Source organism: Choloepus didactylus, chromosome 7 (assembly GCF_015220235.1).
Source record: "Choloepus didactylus isolate mChoDid1 chromosome 7, mChoDid1.pri, whole genome shotgun sequence".
Classification (NCBI taxonomy): domain Eukaryota; kingdom Metazoa; phylum Chordata; class Mammalia; order Pilosa; family Megalonychidae; genus Choloepus; species Choloepus didactylus.
Window position 1 is genome coordinate 15,665,233 of NC_051313.1, and position 24,459 is coordinate 15,689,691.

Below are 24,459 nucleotides of genomic sequence, written 5' to 3' on the forward strand. Positions count from 1 at the left end.
TGCCTGGACTGAACTCCTCAAAACTCTCAAGATCATCAAAAACAAGGAAAGTCTAAGAAACTGTCACAGCCCAGAGGAGCCTAAGGGGATATTACAACTAACATAATGTGGAATCCTGAATGAGTTCCTGGGACAGAAAAAGGACATTAGCAAAAAACTAAGGAAAAGTGAATAGAGTATGAGCTTTAGTTAAGTAGACTGTGTCAATATCAGTTCATTAATATAAGACATTAACCGATAGGGAAACTGGTTGTGAGAACACTGCACTATCTTCACAACTTTTCTGTAAATCTGTAACTACTCATTAAAAAAAAAAATTATTATTTCAGAAAAAGAAAAAAGAAATAGTCATGAATCCATATTATTCCACCACAAAATTTCTGTCATTTAAAATTTTTTGGTGTTTTTCTTTCAATGTTTTTAAAATGCATATACACACTCAAACACATCCTAGATATAATTATTTCCTCTTTTTGCATCAGATACTATTTTTAAAAGATTTTCTTACTTTATCAATAAGTCTTAATTTTTAAAAAATTCATGCATGTAGACGCCTAGTTGCGACTTGAAAATAAATAATTAAAGTATTTAAGTTTTAAAAAGCAATTAAGGAGGGCGGGGCAAGATGGAAGACTGGTGAGCTGTATGTTTTAGTTACTCCTCCAGGAAAGTAGGTAGAAAGCCAGGAACTGCGTGGACTGGACACCACAGAGCAATCTGTCTTTGGGCATACTTCATACAACACTCATGAAAATGTCGAACTGCTGAGATCAGCGAAATCTGTAAGTTTTTGTGGCCAGGGGACCCGCGCCCCTCCCTGCCAGGCTCAGTCCCGTGGGACGAGGGGCTGTCAGCTCCGGGAAGGAGAAGGGAGAACTGCAGTGGCTGCTCTTATCAGAAACTCATTCTACTGATCCAGACTCCAACCATAGATAGACAGAGACCAGACACCAGAGAATCTGTGAGCAGCCAGCCCAGCAGAGAGGAGACAGGCATAGAAAAAAAAAAACAACACGAAAAACTCCAAAATAAAAGCAGAGGATTTTTAGAGTTCTGGTGAACACAGAAAGGGGAAGGGCGGAGCTCAGGCCCTAAGGCGCATATGCAAATCCCGAAGAAAAGCGGATCCTTCTGCCCTGTGGACCTTTCCTTAATGGCCCTGGTTGCTTTGTCTCTTAGCATTTCAATAACCCATTAGATCTCTGAGGAGGGCCCTTTTTTTTTTTTTTTTTTTTTTTTTTTTAATCCTTTTTTCTTTTTCCAAAACAATTACTCTAAGAAGCCCAGTACAGAAAGCTTCAAAGACTTTCAGTTTGGGCAGGTCAAGTCAAGAGCAGAACTAAGAGAGCTCTGAGACAAAAGGCAATAATTCAGTGGCTGAGAAAATTCACTAAACACCACAACTTCCCATGTAAACGGGGGTGTCTGCTCACAGCCACCATCCTGGTGGACAGGAAACACTCCTGCCCATCGCCAGCCCCATAGCCCAGAGCTGCCCCAGACAACCCAGTGTGACGGAAGGGCTTCAAATAACAGGCACACACCACAAAACTGGGCGTGGACATTAGCCTTCCCTGCAACCTCAGCTGATTGTCCCAGAGTTGGGAAGGTGGAGCAGTGTGAATTAACAAAGCCCCATTCAGCCATCATTTGAGCAGACTGGAAGCCTCCCTACACAGCCCAGCAGCCCAGAACTGCCCTGAGGGGACGGCACTCACCTGTGACATAGCACAGTCATCCCTCAACAGAGGACCCGGGGTGCACAGCCTGGAAGAGGGGCCCACTTGCAAGTCTCAGGAGCCATACGCCAATACCAAGGACTTGTGGGTCAGTGGCAGAGACAAACTGTGGCAGGACTGAACTGAAGGATTAGACTATTGCACCAGCTTTAAAACTCTAGGATCACCAGGGAGGTTTGATTGTTAGGGCCACCCCCCTCCCCGACTGCCCAGAAACACGCCCCACATACAGGGCAGGCAACACCAACTACACACGCAAGCTTGGTACACCAATTGGGCCCCACAAGACTCACTCCCCCACTCACCAAAAAGGCTAAGCAGGGGAGAACTGGCTTGTGGAGAACAGGTGGCTCGTGGACGCCACCTGCTGGTTAGTTAGAGAAAGTGTACTCCACGAAGCTGTAGATCTGATAAATTAGAGATAAGGACTTCAATAGGTCTACAAACCCTAAAAGAACCCTATCAAGTTCAGCAAATGCCACGAGGCCAAAAACAACAGAAAATTATAAAGCATATGAAAAAACCAGACGATATGGATAACCCAAGCCCAAGCACCCAAATCAAAAGACCAGAAGAGACACAGCACCTAGAGCAGCTACTCAAAGAACTAAAGATGAACAATGAGACCATAGTACGGGATATGAAGGAAATCAAGAAGACTCTAGAAGAGCATAAAGAAGACATTGCAAGACTAAATAAAAAAATGGATGATCTTATGGAAATTAAAGAAACTGTTGACCAAATTAAAAAGATTCTGGACACTCATAGTACAAGACTAGAGGAAGTTGAACAATGAATCAGTGACCTGGAAGATGACAGAAGGGAAAATGAAAGCATAAAAGAAAGAATGGGGAAAAAAATTGAAAAAATCGAAATGGACCTCAGGGATATGATAGATAATATGAAACGTCCAAATATAAGACTCATTGGTGTCCCAGAAGGGGAAGAAAGGGGTAAAGGTCTAGGAAGAGTATTCAAAGAAATTGTTGGGGAAAACTTCCCAAATCTTCTAAACAACATAAATACACAAATCATAAATGCTCAGCGAACTCCAAATAGAATAAATCCAAATAAACCCACTCCGAGACATATACTGATCACACTGTCAAACACAGAAGAGAAGGAGCAAGTTCTGAAAGCAGCAAGAGAAAAGCAATTCACCACATACAAAGGAAACAGCATAAGACTAAGTAGTGACTACTCAGCAGCCACCATGGAGGCGAGGAGGCAGTGGCACGATATATTTAAAATTCTGAGTGAAAAAAATTTCCAGCCAAGAATACTTTATCCAGCAAAGCTCTCCTTCAAATTTGAGGGAGAGCTTAAATTTTTCACAGACAAACAAATGCTGAGAGAATCTGCTAACAAGAGACCTGCCCTACTGGAGATACTAAAGGGAGCCCTACAGACAGAGAAACAAAGACAGGACAGAGAGACTTGGAGAAAGGTTCAGTACTAAAGAGATTCGGTATGGGTACAATAAAGGATATTAATAGACAGAGGGGAAAAATATGGCAAACATAAACCAAAGGATAAGATGGCTGATTCAAGAAATGCCTTCACGGTTATAACATTGAATGTAAATGGATTAAACTCCCCAATTAAAAGATATAGATTCGCAGAATGGATCAAAAAAAATGAACCATCAATATGTTGCATACAAGAGACTCATCTTAGACATAGGGACACAAAGAAACTGAAAGTGAAAGGATGGAAAAAAATATTTCATGCAAGCTACAGCCAAAAGAAAGCAGGTGTAGCAATATTAATCTCAGATAAAATAGACTTCAAATGCAGGGATGTTTTGAGAGACAAAGAAGGCCACTACATACTAATAAAAGGGGCAATTCAGCAAGAAGAAATAACAATCGTAAATGTCTATGCACCCAATCAAGGGGCCACAAAATACATGAGAGAAACACTGGCAAAACTAAAGGAAGCAATTGATGTTTCCACAATAATTGTGGGAGACTTCAACACATCACTCTCTCCTATAGATAGATCAACCAGACAGAAGACCAATAAGGAAATTGAAAACCTAAACAATCTGATAAATGAATTAGATTTAACAGACATATACAGGACATTACATCCCAAATCACCAGGATACACATACTTTTCAGGTGCTCACGGAACTTTCTCCAGAATAGATCATATGCTGGGACATAAAACAAGCCTCAGTAAATTTAAAAAGATTGAAATTATTCAAAGCACATTCTCTGACCACAATGGAATACAATTAGAAGTCAATAACCATCAGAGACTTAGAAAATTCACAAATACCTGGAGGTTAAACAACACACTCCTAAACAATCAGTGGGTTAAAGAAGAAATAGCAAGAGAAATTGCTAAATATATAGAGACGAATGAAAATGAGAACACAACATACCAAAACCTATGGGATGCAGCAAAAGCAGTGCTAAGGGGGAAATTTATAGCACTAAACGCATATATTAAAAAGGAAGAAAGAGCCAAAATCAAAGAACTAATGGATCAACTGAAGAAGCTAGAAAATGAACAGCAAACCAATCCTAAACCAAGTACAAGAAAAGAAATAACAAGGATTAAAGCAGAAATAAATGACATAGAGAACAAAAAAACAATAGAGAGGATAAATATCACCAAAAGTTGGTTCTTTGAGAAGATCAACAAGATTGACAAGCCCCTAGCTAGACTGACAAAATCAAAAAGAGAGAAGACCCATATAAACAAAATAATGAATGAAAAAGGTGACATAACTGCAGATCCTGAAGAAATTAAAAAAATTATAAGAGGATATTATGAACAACTGTATGGCAATAAACTGGACAATGTAGAAGAAATGGACAATTTCCTGGAAACATATGAACAACCTAGACTGACCAGAGAAGAAATAGAAGAACTCAACCAACCCATCACAAGCAAAGAGATCCAATCAGTCATCAAAAATCTTCCCACAAATAAATGCCCAGGGCCAGATGGCTTCACAGGGGAATTCTACCAAACGTTCCAGAAAGAACTGACACCAATCTTACTCAAACTCTTTCAAAACATTGAAGAAAATGGAACACTACCTAACTCATTTTATGAAGCTAACATCAATCTAATACCAAAACCAGGCAAAGATGCTACAAAAAAGGAAAACTACCGGCCAATCTCCCTAATGAATATAGATGCAAAAATCCTCAACAAAATACTTGCAATTCGAATCCAAAGACACATTAAAAAAATCATACACCATGACCAAGTGGGGTTCATTCCAGGCATGCAAGGATGGTTCAACATAAGAAAAACAATCAATGTATTACAACACATTAAAAACTCGAAAGGGAAAAATCAATTGATCATCTCAATAGATGCTGAAAAAGCATTTGACAAAATCCAACATCCGTTTTTGATAAAAACACTTCAAAAGGTAGGAATTGAAGGAAACTTCCTCAACATGATAAAGAGCATATATGAAAAACCCACAGCCAGCACAGTACTCAATGGTGAGAGACTGAAAGCCTTCCCTCTAAGATCAGGAACAAGACAAGGATGCCCGCTGTCACCACTGTTATTCAACATTGTGCTGGAAGTGCTAGCCAGGGCAATCCGGCAAGACAAAGAAATAAAAGGCATCCAAATTGGAAAAGAAGTAAAACTGTCATTGTTTGCAGATGATATGATCTTATATCTAGAAAACCCTGAGAAATCGACGATACACCTACTAGAGCTAATAAACAAATTTAGCAAAGTAGCGGGATACAAGATTAATGCACATAAGTCAGTCATGTTTCTATATGCTAGAAATGAACAAACTGAAGAGACACTCAAGAAAAAGATACCATTTTCAATAGCAACTAAAAAAATCAAGTACCTAGGAATAAACTTAACCAAAGATGTAAAAGACCTATACAAAGAAAACTACATAACTCTACTAAAAGAAATAGAAGGGGACCTTAAAAGATGGAAAAATATTCCATGTTCATGGATAGGAAGGCTAAATGTCATTAAGATGTCAATTCTACCCAAACTCATCTACAGATTCAATGCAATCCCAATCAAAATTCCAACAACCTACTTTGCAGACTTGGAAAAGCTAGTTATCAAATTTATTTGGAAAGGGAAGATGCCTCGAATTGCTAAAGACACTCTAAAAAAGAAAAACGAAGTGGGAGGACTTACACTCCCTGACTTTGAAACTTATTATAAAGCCACAGTTGCCAAAACAGCATGGTACTGGCACAAAGATAGACATATAGATCAATGGAATCGAATTGAGAATTCAGAGATAGACCCTCAGATCTATGGCCGACTGATCTTTGATAAGGCCCCCAAAGTCACTGATCTGAGCCATAATGGTCTTTTCAACAAATGGGGCTGGGAGAGTTGGATATCCATATCCAAAAGAATGAAAGAGGACCCCTACCTCACCCCCTACACAAAAATTAACTCAAAATGGACCAAAGATCTCAATATAAAAGAAAGTACTATAAAACTCCTAGAAGATAATGTAGGAAAACATCTTCAAGACCTTGTATTAGGCGGCCACTTCCTAGACTTTACACCAAAAGCACAAGCAACAAAAGAGAAAATAGATAAATGGGAACTCCTCAAGCTTAGAAGTTTCTGCACCTCAAAGGAATTTCTCAAAAAGGTAAAGAGGCAGCCAACTCAATGGGAAAAAATTTTTGGAAACCATGTATCTGACAAAAGACTGATATCTTGCATATACAAAGAAATCCTACAACTCAATGACAATAGTACAGACAGCCCAATTATAAAATGGGCAAAAGATATGAAAAGACAGTTCTCTGAAGAGCAAATACAAATGGCCAAGAAACACATGAAAAAATGTTCAGCTTCACTAGCTATTAGAGAGATGCAAATTAAAACCACAATGAGATACCATCTAACACCGGTTAGAATGGCTGCCATTAAACAAACAGGAAACTACAAATGCTGGAGGGGATGTGGAGAAATTGGAACTCTTATTCACTGTTGGTGGGACTGTATAATGGTTCAGCCACTCTGGAAGTCAGTCTGGCAGTTCCTTAGAAAACTAGATATAGAGCTACCATTCGATCCGGCGATTGCACTTCTCGGTATATACCCGGAAGATCGGAAAGCAGTGACACGAACAGATATCTGCACGCCAATGTTCATAGCAGCATTATTCACAATTGCCAAGAGATGGAAACAACCCAAATGTCCTTCAACAGATGAGTGGATAAATAAAATGTGGTATATACACACGATGGAATACTACGCGGCAGTAAGAAGGAACGATCTCGTGAAACATATGACAACATGGATGAACCTTGAAGACATAATGCTGAGTGAAATAAGCCAGGCACAAAAAGAGAAATATTATATGCTACCACTAATGTGAACTTTCAAAAATGTAAAACAAATGGTTTATAATGTAGAATGTAGGGGAACTAGCAGTAGAGAGTAATTAAGGAAGGGGGAACAATAATCCAAGAAGAACAGATAAGCTTTTTAACGTTCTGGGGATGCCCAGAAATGACTATGGTCTGTTAATTTCTGATGGATATAGTAGGAACAAGTTCACAGAAAGGTTGCTATATTATGTAACTTCCTTGGGGTAAAGTAGGAACATGTTGGAAGTTAAGCAGTTATCTTAGGTTAGTTGTCTTTTTCTTACTCCCTTGTTATGGTCTCTTTGAAATGTTCCTTTATTGTATGTTTGTTTTCTTTTTAACTTTTTTTTTCATACCGTTGATTTAAAAAAGAAGGGAAAGTTAAAAAAAAAAAAAAAAAGAAAGAAAGTAAAACAAGGAAAAAAAAATGATGTAGTGCCCCCTTGAGGAGCCTGTGGAGAATGCAGGGGTATTCGCCTACCCCACCTCCATGGTTGCTAACATGACCACAGACATAGGGGACTGGTGGTTTGATGGGTTGAGCCCTCTACCATAAGTTTTACCCTTGGGAAGACGGTTGCTCCAAAGGAGAGGCTAGGCCTCCCTATATTTGTGCCTAAGAGTCTCCTCCTGAATGCCTCTTTGTTGCTCAGATGTGGCCCTGTCTCTCTGGCTAAGCCAACTTGAAAGGTGAAATCACTGCCCTCCCCCCTACGTGGGATCAGACACCCAGGGGAGTGAATCTCCCTGGCAACGTGGAATATGACTCCCGGGGAGGAATGTAGACCCGGCATCGTGGGACGGAGAACATCTTCTTGACCAAAAGGGGGATGTGAAAGGAAATGAAACAAGCTTCAGTGGCAGAGAGATTCCAAAACGAGCTGAGAGGTCACTCTGGTGGGCACTCTTACGCACACTTTAGACAACCCTTTTTAGGTTCTAAAGAATTGGGGTAGCTGGTGGTGGATACCTGAAACTATCAAACTACAACCCAGAACCCATAAATCTCGAAGACAGATGTATAAAAATGTAGCTTATGAGGGGTGACAATGGGATTGGGAAAGCCACAAGGACCACACTCCACTTTGTCTAGTTTATGGATGGATGAGTAGAAAAATAGGGGAAGGAAACAAACAGACAAAGGTACCCAGTGTTCTTTTTTACTTCAATTGCTCTTTTTCACTCTAATTATTATTCTTGTTATTTTTGTGTGTGTGCTAATGAAGGTGTCAGGGATTGATTTAGGTGATGAAGGTACAACTATGTAATGGTACTGTAAACAATCGAAAGTACGATTTGTTTTGTATGACTGCGTGGTATGTGAATATATCTCAATAAAATGATTAAAAAAAAAAAAAAGCAATTAAGCTATAGCTAAGGTCTTTGCCCCGTTTTATATGGAAGAATGTGCACTCAAATGGTAACAGTAGTTATCAAAGAAAGCTGGAATTCTCTGGGGGATTTTTTCAGCAATATATGATTTAAAAAAAAGAATAAAATAAATGTGTGGGCATGGCCTCCCCATCCAGTGCCTGCCTGTGGGGGCCGCTGTGTTAGCTGCCCCAGCCCCTGCAGGGATGAAGGCATCACGCCCCCTGTGCCGGCCTGGGCATGCTGTCCTGCAGCTGGGCCTCGGCTGAGGAGGGCCGCCTTCTCCGGGTCGTGCCCCTACCCGGGGCACCAGTGTAAGAACCCCAATGGGCTTGCCTGGGGCCTCCGCTGAGCATCGCAGCTAAAGCTCACCCTCTGCACGCAGATGCTCCCGCGCCTTCCCTCCAAAGGTCAAGATGGTTCTGAGCTGCGGCTCTGAAGCTGTTTCCGGAGGGACCCAACCCCCGAGCGGCTGGCTCAGACAAATAACCCCTGGCCAACTAATTCCCCAAGCTGCCTGCCACAGGCATCAGGCCCAGGATAAGGCAACGGGACACACCGACAGGAGACTGAGGGTGGGGAGAAGCCAGAATCTCTCTCCCCTGCTTTCCCGCTTGCTTCCGGGGGAGCCCCAGGAGAGGCTTTATCTCTCCACAGTCCCAGCTCCTACTCCTACGGCGAAGCCCCACTGTCCAGGTGCTGGTTTCACCTTCTGTTCCTTTTGCGTCTCCTGCCCCCGAGCTCATACCAGCTTCCTTCTGTTGCTCTTCTCATGGCACCGCCATCCCGTTTGGCTTTCAGCTCTTCCAACACTTTTGTAACTCTTTTCCTCTATGAAATTCCCTTGATTAAATTACCAGGTGTGGCCCCTGTGTTTCTCACTGGACCCTGAACAATACAAGCAAATAATCAGGTTGAAAAAAAAAATTTTTTTAACACCTCCCAAGGCATGATTTAAGCTAAATTTAACGTAGGCAAAGAACATTCCATTTTGAGAGTTCACCGGTTTTATAATTCTCAAAGCATCTAGATGCCACACATACAAAATTAATTGAACCTTGCTTCAGCTGGATTTCAAGGACAAGCACACTGCCAAAAGAAAAAAAAAAAATCCTTAAAATAGTTTCTTTTAAGACTGTGATGGAGAAAGTAGTATTTCTCTCTCTTTTTTAAGTTTAGTTAAGCTCATCTGCTAGGAAAGGGAGGGAAAGTGCTTTAGGTATTGGACAGGACAGCCCTTCCTACCCCTCAGGCAGAGGACAGAAGAGATGAAGTAAAAGGTAAAGATGATCTTACCCAAAAGACATGGTTTTACTTGCCTAGGCAGGTATCTTGCCTAGGCAAGTGCTAGGTCAGAGACGAAGAGCTAAAGGTGGAAAGAACATCATGTGCAGTTAAGTTTATGTGATACATTCCTGTGATTTTTTTTTTTTTCTGAAATTTTTGGAACAGTCACAGAGCACTTGCATTTCTTCTTGGGAAAATGGATTCAGTGGGAAAGACAAAAAGAGACAACTATACAGAGGATTTTTAGTAATTCTTCCTGAGGATGGGAAAAGGGAGAACAGAGAGATTCAACCATTTATTTTCTGTAACCACCCAGTGGTTACTCAAACACAATTATATTAGTGACTTAAAGACAAAATTAAAAATTGGTAATGGATACATGGTTTATAATTTGGAAGGGAACGTATAACCTCAGAAATGGGTCACTTTTAAAGTGTGTATTTAGGCTTAAGTTGGGTTAATTACACTGATATTCATTTGGATGAGAAATCTTAAAAGTATTTTATAAGAACATTCACAACGTAGCCCTTTTAAGTAATTTATTTTGTTCTTTTAACAAATGTTTCTTGAACAAGTAGTATGTACATTTTCAATATTAGGTGCTGAAAGAATTACAAAAGTAGAAAAAACTACAATATCCTTGCCTTTAGGTGCCAGCCCAAAGAAGTTTCTAAGATGACAAAATGTTCTATGTATATGTTCTGTCCAACACGACAGCAGCTGGTCACATGTGATCACTGAACACCTGAAATGTGGCTACTGTTGAAGGACTAAATGTTTACTTTTATTTGACTTTAATTAATTTAAGTTTTGATTTAAATAGCTGGGTGTGGCTAGTGTTACCATATTGGACTATGCAAGGCTAAAGACTTAAAATCTAGTAGAAAAGGGAAAGATAGTTAGAAATAGCCAAGCAAAAAACAAGAGAATCTGGTCTCTCTACACCCACCCTGCCCCTTGAATTTGCTTCTGCCCCTGAAGCTAAAATGCTCCTTCCAAAATATAAATCACATCTTGTTGCTAAGAACGAAAATAAAAGCAAAACAGAAAAAGGCTTCAGTGATTTTCAATTGCTCTGAAAACAAAAATCAAAAGCCCTACTATGATTAGGTTGTATATATGTTACCAGAATAAAAACCCATAGAAATGCACAACACAATGTACCCTAATTAAACTATGGACCATAGTTAATAGTAAGATTATAAAAATATTGTTTCATCAATTGTAACAAAGGTACCACACTAATACAAAATGTTAATAATAGGGAAAACTGGGGGGGGGGGGTGTCTATGGGAACTCTGTATTATCTGCATGATTTTTCTGTAAACCTATAACTGCTTTAATAAAAAATAAATAAAAATTTTTAAAAAAAAGCCCTAAAATGGTCTGCATGACCCTGACCAGGCCTGGCCCCTGGCAACCTTCCCAGTTTTTCCGACATGTCACCCGCCAGCCAGCTCTCTGCACTCCAGCCCCCAGCCTCCTGCTGTTCTGGACAGGCCGTGCTCCCTCCCACCCCAGGGCCTTTGCACGTGCTGCTCCCTCTCCTTAGAAAACTCTACTGCTTGCTTGCCTGTCACTTCCCCAGGGACGCCTTCTCAGATCTCTATGCTGGGCCACTCCACCCCCACAACTCTCTCACAGCCTCATGAACAGCTCCTAGGGAGCACTTCTCACAGCTGCAGTGTGAGATATTCTTGTGTGATTCTCTGATAAACACCCGGTCCCTGTGGAGATGGACAATGAGAACGGTGAGTCCTCTTCCCCTCCCCAGCCTGAACCCGGGGGACTCAGCCTCTAGCACAGGGCAGCAGGCACAGTAGGCACTCTTTAAATATTTGTCTAATAAATTACTAAACATACCCACAGCAATAACAATAACAAATTCTAACATCTACTATCCATCACTCTTCTAATTATTTTATATTAGAATACATGTAGTCTACATATATTCATTCATTTAACCCTCACAACAAACCTATGAGGTAGTCACTACTAAGACCCCCATTTCACAGATGAGGAAGCTAAGGCACAGAAAAGTCATGTGACTTGCCCAAGGTCACACAGCAGTGAGTGCAGAGAAAGGATTTAAACCCCAGCAATCTGGCTCCAGAATCTAGCCCATAACCACTAGGCTCTGTGGCCCCTATATGATTAAATAGCAGTTGTGTGGTTCAGGGACAGAGAGACTGGGCCAAAGAGGAGCTAGGATTATTTCATGAGAGAGGATAAATTGAATTGGATCTAGGAGTTATCTGGTGTGGGGTGAGAAAAGAGAGGGGGAAAGATCACCCTTGGGACAGAGAACAGAAATAACCTATACATGGTGGGTTTGGGGAGCAGCACAAATCTGAGCTGACAGGAATGGAAAGTTCATTTCAGCAGAGCTGAAACATTTGTGGGAAGAAGTTGACTGAAAAATATGTGAGCCCTTTGAACGCTTAAATCCAAGTTGGGCATTTATTATAAAGCAGAGGGAACCCCAAAGCTCCACTGAGATGCAGATGCCAGACCAGCTACCCACCAGCCAAGAATTTTGCTCCCCCACCTCACAAAATTGAGCTAAGTAAAGGAATTAAGTGCTTGGCATAGGGTCTGACCAACATAGACTCAATAATCGCATGCATGCATTGTAGCACACACCTACTACTTTGCAGCACCCTCCATGTGCAAGGGTCTCCTCTACGTGCTTGGCGAGTAGTAACTGAGAGATGGCTACACAGCTATGCTGTGGGCCTTTAGGACTCTGCCATGAATGGATGAAACTGTTCATGATCACGTCTCAAGTGACAAGGTGTACTGGTACTCAAGTGATGAGAAATAAGACCAAAAAGGAGGTAGAGGTACACACAGAAGTACACACTTGCCCATGAGGTGTTGTGGCAGTTTCTAAGAAATTCCAGGCAGGAATGCAATGCGGGGAAGTCATTAATTTAGGAAAACTGTAATAATCAAACCATGAGAAAGAGGTTGAGACAAGGGTCATGGAGGTGGAGCTGAGGAATGATGTATAAAACAAAATATGTGCACCAAAAAGAAAAAAACAATATGAAAAATTCTTGGGGACTCTAACGGATTGAACTGTGTCTCCTAAAAAAAGTATGTTGAAGTCCTAACAACCAGGACCTCAGAATGTGCCTTATTTGGACATAGGGTCTTTAGAGATACAATTAGGCAAGTTAAAATGAGGGCAGATTGGAGTAAGGTGGGCCCTTCATCCTCTATGGCTGATGTCCTTAGAAGAGGAAAGTTAGACACAGACAAATATTGGGGAGATCACCATGAACGGCAGACAAGAAGCCAGGAGAGAGGCACTGAACAGATTCTCCCCTACAGGTTTCAGATGGAGCATGGCCCTGCCAACACCTTGATTTAGGACTTCTAGCTTCCAGAACCGTGAAACAATACATTTCTGGTGTTTCAAGCCACCCAGTTTGTGGAATTTTGTTCAGCTGCCCTAGGAAGCTAAGTCAGGAACTGATTACCTATAAAATATGAACAGTGATTGTTTTAAAGAGTGCCCCTTGATTAAGGTCAGTAAATTAAATGTACTAAAATTCTTTTCATGAAGGGCACATTAAAAAGCTAAAAAGCTGTCTAGCAATGGTAAACTCTCATAATAGAATACAGATCAAAAAGGATACAGAACTATATATATATATAGTATGGCACTATTTTTGTTTAAAAATAACTGATAGATACATACATCAAAGCCCTGGAAAGAAATAAACAAAAATATTAATAACAGATAATAAGATGAAAATAATTTTTATTTTATTCTTTATATTTTTTGCATTTTCTCCAATAAATTGTATTTTTATACCAAGTATTTTATAAAATTGTAAGCAACCTACACAAAGTTTCTAGGCTCACTTAATTTAAAGTCCTCATATTATATACAAGAAAACAAAGTCAGAGGAGTGAAATTCAAAGGTCACACAGCAAACAAGTCTTGCAAGCCAAGTTTAAAGTTTGTTATTTAACTACCTGTTTCTGAATCATTCCAGAAAGACCAATGTTTCTCTTTTTCTTTGAAAGTTCCCAAAAGATAACAAATGTAAAAATACCTTTATATGTCCATATTCTTCACATTTACTTCCTTTGAGTTGATCAATAAGGCATTTAAATAAATAGTTTTGTATTTATTTCCCAGGTTAACCCAAGAATGGATAAGATCCACATTGTCTATTCATACCGCTCCTTGCCCCACACTCTTCCAGCCTGAGTATACTTCATTCACCTCTCTTCTAGTCTCCAGACTATTCTACTCCAAATGATGCTGAGTGGCAGTGTCTAGGAAGCCAATGTATGTGGACCATGAAGTATTATGGAAAAAAAAAATCTGTGCCAAAAACATTTAACCTGATTCAACACCACCTGAACAAAAAAACCTGGTATAAGATTTCTTTGTTTTGGTTTTGTGTCAAGTATATTGTTGACTGTTGAAGGTACTGCAGTGGAAACTTTGAATGGAAGACTTCCATTGATGGTGCAATGTAAAGACTCTGTTCAGAGAGCCTGATGGATGGCTGAACTGGAAAGAGTGAATGTTATCAGAGAACCACAGGGCAGATGATCGGCACCGCTGAGAACAGTAATGGGAGCAATTAAGGGACAAGCCAAGGCCACGTAAGGAAAAGGCAATTAGAGCACAAGAAAAGAACGAGCGCACAGGTAGGCTCCTGAACAAACGACAAGAACTACACATGTGAAGGGAGGTAAGAGACTTTGCTATGTACTGTGCCCACCCCACGAGCAAGGGGGCTACTTTTATGCATGAAGTTGAAAGTTGAATATGACCCGCAAAACCACAATTTCCATCCAACACCACCACAGCTGAAGTCACCAAGAAACATTCAGTAATTTTTTTTAATCATAGCATCACATCATAGCTGAAGTCAATCAATGTCAGAGCAGAAGTGGATCAGAATTTTGCTGTGTCTTCGGTACCACCTCATTGTCCTATGGAACATGGCTTCTCAGATTTTAAGGTGCACATAAATTCCCTGGGAATCTTGGGAAAATGCAGATTCTGTTTCAGAAGGTCTGGGGCAGGGCACAAGATTCTGCCTTGCTCACGAATTCCCAGGGGATGGTAACCACACTGCCGGTGTGCTGGCCACACTTTGAGTAGCAAGGATGTAAAGCATCTTCTGAGTACAGAAAAATTAAAAATTCAGTTCACCCTGAAATTTATCAATGATAACAAGAAAAATTACACTTTGTGCCGTTGTGATAAGCACTTTGCATAGAGTTATCTAATTTAATTCTCCCAACATCCTCTAATATGGTTTTTATCATCTTTATTTTATAGCTATGGAAGTTGGTATTCAGGGTACTTCAGTTATTTGCCTAAGTTCAAACAGCTAAATAACAGTACCAGAATTTGAATCCAATTCTATCTGACTTCATAGATATTCATTAATAACTATAGAAGATAAGTTTAACAGAATTATTGGTTTGTGATCTTGGAAAGTCCCCAAATTTCTCCACACCATGACTTCTTCATCTCTAACATGGGGTTAATGGCAGAGCCCATGGTGTGGATCAAATGAGGTAGCAGATGCAATTGTTACAATCAGCAACAATTAATCTCCTTTCCCCCTCTTCCTACTTCTTAAGGTATTACTGAATGTTCACCTTTCCTTAAAGCAGTTATTCTCAAAAATTCCATGTTAGGAAAGTCCCACATACCCGTTACATGGCCATCACCCACACCTTCTCTACCCCCACTTCCTTCTCTGGGGAAGTCATGAACACATGTGAGCAGCCATTCGCGCCTTCCACTTTCCCCACCTCCTTTTCTACTGTGGGTCATTCCACAACCTGGAGGAGATGTGACGTCAAATGAAAAGGCCCTGACAGGCCTTAAACCTGGTAACCAGGCATAAGCAGCCCCAGACGCTTATCAGAACAGGAAGTCTCAGTGGCAGGGTCCCATCCCCCAAGGTGGATAAAAACCACACTCAAATGGTATAGACTGGTCTCTCTTCTCTGGTGCAACATGGGTGTGGGGAGCTGCCATCTACCAACCCTGACCTGAGCAGTTTTCAGCCACCCCAGGAGATGGACCAAGATGGGGTTTCTTCCCCTGCTCTTTTGGACTCTTTGTTCTCTGTTAGTGACAAGGAGATTATTTGCCCTTCTCTTTATACTGTGCTAGTAATAAAAGGAGCATTTGCTGAAAGTCTCTGCTGAGCCCTGAGCTTGTGTTCCCGTGATGCAGCATCGTAATAACTCATTCCACATTCTAGTCTCAGGATCCCTTCATACTCTTAAAAATTACTGAGGACCCCAAGAAACCTTTTCAGATAACTGCAGACATTCTTCCTTAAAACTACATCAGAATTTGATAAGTGGTAGCTTCTTAAAGGTAAATTGCAACATGAAACTTGAAACAATATTAATGAACTTTTCATACTGTTACATTAAAATACATTAATCTACTTTGCACTTTGAAATTTGTAACATTATCTATTGGTTATTTGCAAACTGTTCATTCATGGAGTTATACAGAGCTTCCGAATGTTGACACATCATTATACAATATCAAAAAACTCACCTGTTAATAGCTCCAAAAATTTCATGGGATGAATCTTTAAGGATTGGGAAGCTATCAAACTCACAATGGAAGATCCATCTAAGTTTTCCAAATCCTAATTTTTATTGAGAGCTTGGATTTTATCATAGGCAACAGGTATTTTCATCTATTTGCTTGAAGTGACAAACTAACACCATTCATTTTTGAGAAAATGTGTGTCAAATACCCAAGTCGAATAACCAGTTTGTCAGCTGTTCTTTCAAATAAAAATGGTGTTCCATGACAAAAAACAGCTAGTGCAGCTCACAACTCAAAAGAATCACACCACTGCTTTACCTCAAGAAAACAATGGTACTTTAGTATGCAGATGTACTATGTGAATACTTCCAATTTGGCCACACAGAATATTAAAAAAAAAAAATAGATAATCTAAAGTTTAAATTTAATACAAATAAGCTTCATCAAAGACATTTTTACTGCTTCACCAAAGACATTCTTTTAAGTGAAACTTTTTTTTTTTTTCACTGCAAGTGCGTGACTTGTACGGTTTGTCACCACTGCCTTGATTCCCAATAAGACGCTAGCAGTTTTACACAACACTGCTTTTATACCATCATTGTCAATCCAGTGAAAAAAGCAAAACAAATCTTGATATTGTTGTAAGAACAGTTTTCACTACTTCGCGGTCCCCAAGAAAGAATCTTAGGAACCCCCCAGGGACCTGCCGACCATACTTTGAGAACTGTTGCTTTAAATATTTTAGCTGAAAATTTGTTTGTGCTACCTATTTTGTATTTTGCTTATAAACATAGTCATCCGAAATCACATAAAGGTACTCGGGGCAATATGAGATTCTATATGGAAAAAAATCTCCTAATGACTGCTGTATTTATTTTGTTGCACAATAGCATCATAAAAAACTACCAGAGTTTGTTTTCAATTCTGTCTCTCTGTAAGAGCCTCCAAGGTCCCAGACGACACATTAAGGCCCCAAACTCTTGCTCAAGACATAAAGCTATCCAAGGGAAAGAAACCAGCTTTAGGAACAAGATACTTTCTCAGGAAATTTCTTCTGAAAACTGATGAACTTTAAGGCTCCCAAATCATACATACCTGTGATAGAATGTTTGCCAGTTAAATATGTGCAAAGTCCTAAGAATTGGAAAGAAAATGATTAATACATAAATGAGATATGTATGTGAAAATTCCCTCCAGCCAGGACGACTTTACCATCGTGTATCTTTTTTTCCCTATGCTACGACGACTTTCTAAAATGTATCAAGAAGGAAACTCAAATTAACAAGAAGAAAACCACATTCCCAAAAAGTTGCCTCTACTGGAACCTCACAATTACATATGATTACTGGCTTCATGCTGATAAAATGTGTGCTGATTTTGGCTTCCACCCATGGAAATTTAATTACCAAACTACCAAAAGACACATATTATGTCTCACTAGCCAAGCAATCTTTGGTGTCACCACACTAGAAATCTTTCAGGTTCAAATTACATGTTTATATTGGAGTGGGCAAAGGAGAGATGGAAACCCAATGGCAGACAGGCTTGCTGAGACAGGATGGAATATTTAGTCATCATGGAGAAGGCTAATGGATGGATGGTATTAGCCATTGTTCCAGAATAAAAATCTGTAGTTGAAAATTCTTAAGTTCAATTATCATAGTCTACCATTTACTAATGGTGTGACTTTTGCATATACATTTAACCCATTGTTTCTTTTTCTTTCCTTGCAATTTTATTGAGATACAGTCACATACCATACAGTCATCCAAAGTGTGCAAGCAATTGTTCACAGTATCATCATATAGTTGTGCATTCATCACCACAGTCAATTTTTGAACATTTTCATTACTCCAAAAATAATAATAAAAATAAAAGTAAAAAAGAACACCCAAAACTACCCATCCTCCCCATCCCCCCTATTACTCTTTTACTTTTGTCCCCATTTTTCTACTCATCTGTCCATACATTGGATACAGGGGTGTGAGCCACAAGGTTTTCTATAATTATACAGTCACACCATATAAGCTATACAGTTAAACACTCATCTTCAAGAAACAAGGCCACTGGGTTGCAGTTCAACAGTTTCAGTTACTTCCTTGTAGGTATTCTAATACACTAAAAATGAAAAAGGGATATTTATATAACGAATATGAATAACCTCCAGAATAATTTCTTGACTCCATTTGAAATCTCTATGTCACTGAAACTTTACCTTGTTTAATTTCTGTTCCTTCTTTTGGTCAAGAAGGCTTTCTTAACCCATGATGCAGGGTCCAGACTCATCCCCAGGAGTCATGTCCCACGTTGCCAAGGAGAATTACACCCCTGGGAGTCATGTCCCACATAGTGGGGAGGGCAGCAAGTCCACCTGCCAAACTGGCTTAGAGAGAGAGGCCACATCTGAGCAACAAAAGAGGTTCTCTGGGGGTGACCCTTAGGCACTATTTTAGGTAGGCTTAGCCTGTCCTGTGCAGTAACAGGCTTCAAAACCCATGTTTCTTAAAGTTCAGTAAACCAACCAGCTACATCTCAATAACCTAAGGTACTTGTTAAAAATGTAGATTCCTTGGGTCCATTCCAAATCATCTCAACCACAATCTTGTGAATGGATCTTTAACAAGTTCCCGTGTGATTCCTATGCACACTAATGTTTAAAAAATCTGATTGAATCCCTCTGAGGCAGTTTTGTTATCTATATGGAATTGATTGTCACAATACTTTCCTATTTCAGAGTTCTTGAGGATCAATTAAGAATATGTGGGAAAATGCTTCTAAAACTTCAAAGCGTTATGTGATTATAACTTAACTTTAACCACTTACTTTTCCACCAAGTCTTCTAAAAACTAGAAGCGAAGGAGCAGAAAATAATGAAAAATAAAGTAGACAGATGTGATTGAACCTCAGATAACATACTCAGAATAGAGTGTTCTAGTTAATATTTAGTTCAACTTTCTGGTCACTCTTTTGAAAAACTCTCTTTAAAGTATTATTTCATTTTCTTTCCTTGGTAAATACATAATTTAGTTCTTATTTAATGTCAAAGGATTTTCATGTTGGGTCAGCATTCTGAATATCAGTTCTTGTTCCATAGGATTTAGGCTTGAGTAATATATGCTCTACCTTTTGGAAGAGCATTTCATGTTCTGCCTTGAATTCACTTTCTAAAAGGTTTCTTGTTTGTTGTTTGGGGAATATTTTATGGTTGAAGGAAGCATGTTTATTTTAACCAAGGCAGATCTCTAATTACAATTTTTAGTTCAAAAGCTTATTTGTTCCTAAGTTGTTTGGAGCTTGAAATGGCTCTCTTCCTAGCAAAAAAAGTTATAAATCATGATTAAGTTCTCTGGCTTGTCCTGAAAGCCCATAATATGGGTAAAATATATTTTCTTTGAAAAAAAAAACACACACACACATGCAAATATTTTTCAATGGTATTCATCAAACCAGAAAACAAAGCTGAATATGAATTTTCATTTACCTTTAATATTGATACCTAAAGAAAAAAGAATTGGTTGGCAAGATGAGAAGCTGATAGATAAAAATTTCTGTAAAAATTCCAAAAGAATTAATGCTCCTGGTTCTTCTTTATACAAAAAGCATAGGTTCTCTGTTAACCTGGCTGCCTTGGATTCTCCTAGGATTCAGGTGGGCAGGAGAAAGCAAAACTGAGTGTTCAGAGTGAGCTCTACAAGTGGGATAGAGGGAAAAAGCACAGGTGTTAAAAGGGTGGCTGGGTATCAGCAAGAAAAGAGACTTTTGGGGGTGGAAATAGCTGACATATATGTAGTGAGAAAAAAAAAAGAAAAGAAAAGAAAAAAAAAAAAAAAAAAAAGAGCAGAGCATGGCCCAAGGCAAAAGAAAGGAAGGAAAAGAAATCAATGAAGGAGAAAACTTCCCTTCTTAGTCCAAGGACTGAATTTGGGGTGTGACAGCAAAGTGACCAAATCAGAAGGGGCCTTCGGTTTCCTCTCAACCGTACCTGCAGGACTGGCCACGCTTGAATGTTTGTGTGTCTGTACCTGAGGAAATACCCAGTGGCTAGAATCCTGATTCTCATTACAAGTAGCCATGGAGGCTCTGTTTGGCCTCTTCTAAGGTGCACCAGTTTTAGTGGGGAGCTTTTGCTTATAATTCATTACCTCTTCCATCTCCCTAAACCTCAGTAACATATCTCAGTTTTGGTCTTATTCTTGAATTTATAGCCAAGCGTTATCTCTCCTAGTGCATCCGTATTTGAATTCCTGACTTCAACTGGCTGTATGGGCCTTCCCATCTTGCCTTTTTCCATGTCAAAGTACGACTTGGTCTAACTAAAAATGTAGTTCCTTCCTTCATTCATTCATTCTTTCAACCAAAAACAGGCACTAAGGTTTGGGTGCCATATTTAGGCCCATTGATGTACACAACAGCCCTACAATTCTTTGGTGCATTTAATTAGAACATGCAAAACATACACCATTAGGGACAAAAAGAAGACTTCTCTGGCCTCTAGAATGCTCTGGTCACTTTGAAATAAAATGATAAACTACAGCTTGACAGATCTTAAACTTTATAAACCAAGGGCAAAGTCAAAGATGAGTCTGATTAAGGGCCAAGAATTATCTTGAATATCCTGACTGCTGTCTTCTAGAGATAAAATAGTGGGCTGCAGGGAAAGGGGAGAGAAGCTAAGTTAATAACTTTCACACCCAAATTTCAGATAAACAAGGTCAACTTCTGCCACTCACAAAGAACTCTTTCATCAAAAGCTGAAAGTAGTTTTCAATGACCACCAGCCACACACAAAGCCCTTCACATACACACAGGTAAATGTATTCATGAGCACAGCAGAAGCTCACAAATACAAAAAATAATTCTTTAGGAGAGCTAACTGAGAACTGGAGCTGTACTGCAATGTGGTTGAAAATTACCCACCCCAGAGGAGGGATGAATAGGTGGCGCCCAGGACATTTTTAGGCTAGTGAAACTATTCTGTATGATACCCTCACTGTGCATACAAGAATTATGCATTTGTCAAAATCCATAGAACTGTACAACACAGAAAGTGAACCCTAATGTAAACTGTGGACTTTAGTTACTAATAATATGGAACTAGTGGTTCATCGACTATAACAAACCTACCACACTAATACAAGATGTTAATAGTAGGGGAAAATATGTCAGGGGACAATGTATGGGAACCTTCTATACTTTCTGTATTATTTTTCTGTAAACCTAAAACTGCTTTAAAGTTTATTTAAAAAAAAAAAAAAAGCCTGCTCCTTTAAAACTATGCAAAGGAACAAGAACATTTCAAACAAATCTCCAAATTCAACCTCGGTGGAAGTTGCATTTCATTTTAAAATTTGATTTGGAACCAAGGAAAGCCATCCAGTATTTCAGGTATCTTTGGAAGCACACAGAGTGATGTTTGTATTTTACCCCTTGGAGTTTTCCATGGTCTGGCTCAGTTCCTAGGCTGAGCATTTCCAGGGCTTGGGGCCAAAAATCTCTAGAGCAGAGCCTGTGGATCTTCCCCCAGGACTACCACCACCTGGGAGAGGCAATGGCGGGGAAGGCTTTTCCCGTTTGTATCCCCTGTCAGCAGTCTACAAAATTCAGGTTTAACCGACCAATTTCAGAAAAAATGTAATGGTCATATTTCCATTGATTCAGTATCTCTCTGCAAGACAACCTGTGTGATTCTCCTGCTGGATAAACAATGTGGCTGAGGAACACCTCAGCAAAGAACCTGTTGTAATCCTAATCCCAAAATGCACGTGGTCCAATCAATTTCTTCAGCTTTGAGAAACTATGCTGATGTTTAACCTGAAAAAAAGAAATCTCAGCACGGCAGCTCCTCTCTAGCAGACATGTCCCAGAACTGTCAAGTTCCTTTTCGAGACTTTTCTCTTTGGAAGTCCATCATTTGGAGAAGGTGTGAGGGAAGGAAGATATTGAAGCAGGAAAGACAAAGAAGAATAAACAAGAGGTGGAGATTCACTCAGTTCAATGATTAAATAAGAGTATTGTCAATACAGCAATCAGTTTGGTGTTTGTATGTGTATTAATATCCCATAGTATTCCATCAAAAGATTTGAGGTAAGAATTCTTTCCAAGTCAAAATGTGTTACAGCAAAAGACACGCATTTAATGAGATTTTTGAATATCCTGACTGTCCTACTTGTGGAAGTTAAGTCCTAGGACATCTCCATGATTGCATCATCAGAGCATATTGGAATGCCGTTTGACCAGTTGGCTGCAAGCATCAAAATTGCTCGCCCCCAAGACGCACCTTTGCTGATACTTTTTATAGATCTGTAGTTCACTGGGTAGGAAAGATTTAAGCACCGAATATAACAACTGGTACACCTTTCAAGGTGCTAGGCATCTTTAGAAATAGTTTTACATTGCAGTTACATACAGCTTCAACATACAATTATTGAATACCTCACAGTGTGCTAAACAGCAGAAGGTACTGATACAAAATCATTTAAGTGATTATATCATAAAAGCTAAAATTTCCCATTAACAAAAACAAAACAAAAAACAATTCAACAGACTAAAATTAAATAAGTTCTCACAAATGTGGTGTGTTCTAGACTCAATAAACCAATGACATAAGATGCAAAAATATATCTTAAAGATACAAACATCATGTCGTTTGTGGCACTTTCTTTTGAACCTTGTGGAGCTTCTGTTAAAATACTAATTTATAGAACACCTTCTCTTAAGTCTAGGAATGTTGGTTCCCCAAAGCACTATAACATCTCCATGATAACCAAAATATAGTGAAAGTGGAAATGCTTACCACAGACTTCAAAAATCAGAAACGTTATTCCTTACAGAGCTTTGCTAAACCATAATATTTAAGTGACAAATATTTTAGGGTGTACTATACACAGAAACCTGTGACTTTTATATAACACAATAAAAAAAATTGTCTCCTTGCAGTTTTCAATGTATTTCCCCACCTACATGGTTCTGTTTGATCCTAACTACAATCCTCTGCCGCCCAAAGGAGTTGCTTTTGTCCCATTTTACCACAGGTTTGGGGAGTCTGAGTTTTGCGAGGCCTCATCAATAAATACCGGCCATGAAAGCACCAACCCGGGCCTCGAACGCTTGACCCACCACTTGCCACACCAGATTTAGAGGGAAAAACAACACCGATATTTCACAAAGTTAACTGTGGGGATTCTGCAACAGTCATAACAAAATAGAGGAGTAACGGATCGTTTCGATAGCAACAACATTCTTTACTTAAGCAAAGAGTCACAAACACTGAATGAATATTGAATATCGTATCGCATTCTATGAATCACAAATTATGACTATGACTGAACAGCTGCAAGGAAATGTCTAAAGAGAGGCAACGAAAAAGTGCCTTCTCAAATTCTTGTTCAATCTTTCGAAACTAGAATCAGCCAATACAAGTCCAGTCATCAGTACTGCACCCAGAGTCACCCAAGAGATCAAACATGCTGCAACGTCTTTCGGGTTGGGAGTGTTTTCCCTCTAAGAGTCTAATCTCTGCAACTTTAGAAATATTTCCATTTTTTTTAAAACCAGCATGCATAAAGAGGCTGGTAAAAGCAAGAGGAATACAAAGGATCGCAGTGGGGGCTGTGGAGGGAAGGAGGGTGGCGCGGACCCCCCGCGGGAAGCGGCAGACAGGGCGCACCAGCGAGGCGCGCTCGGGCCCCCCCGGGCGCGCCCCCACCTACCAGCGAGAGCACCTTGTAGGTGTTGGGGTCCTTGCCCGTGCGGGCGCGCGCCGCCTTCTCCAGCGCCTCGTCGCCCAGGTCCATGGGGGCCAGCAGCGACGCGGCCGCCTGCGGCTCCCCGGGCGCCGGGCCCGGGTGGCGGCCGTTCCCCGCCGGGCCCTCCCGGGACCCGTGCGCGCCCTCGCCGCGCTCCATGCTGCCCGGCTCGGCCCGCCGCCCGCCGCCGCCGCCTTTAAGAGGCCCGGGCCGCCCCGCCCCGCCCCGCCTCCCCGCCGGCTGGACCCCGGCCCGCTGCCCTCCCGCGGCGCGGCGCGTCCCGCAGCAACCCGACGCCCCGGTCGCCTGGGCTTCCTGGCGAACGCGGGCTCGCGGCGCGGGGGTTATTTTGGGCGCTGGCGTGGGCGGGCCCCACACTTCCCCCAGAGCCCGCGCCCCGGGCACCGGCAGAG

General features: G+C 40.4%; 1 protein-coding gene across 1 annotated transcript in view; it reads right to left on the minus strand.

Moving 5' to 3' along the window:
• ENPP1 (ectonucleotide pyrophosphatase/phosphodiesterase 1) overlaps nt 1–24,205 on the minus strand; it is an 84,789-nt gene extending 60,584 nt beyond the window's left edge. The window contains exon 1 of the mRNA XM_037844318.1: nt 24,011–24,205. Within this exon, the coding sequence (XP_037700246.1) occupies nt 24,011–24,205 (195 nt within the window). The remainder of the gene's footprint in view (nt 1–24,010) is intronic.
• Nucleotides 24,206–24,459: the final 254 nt, after the last annotated feature.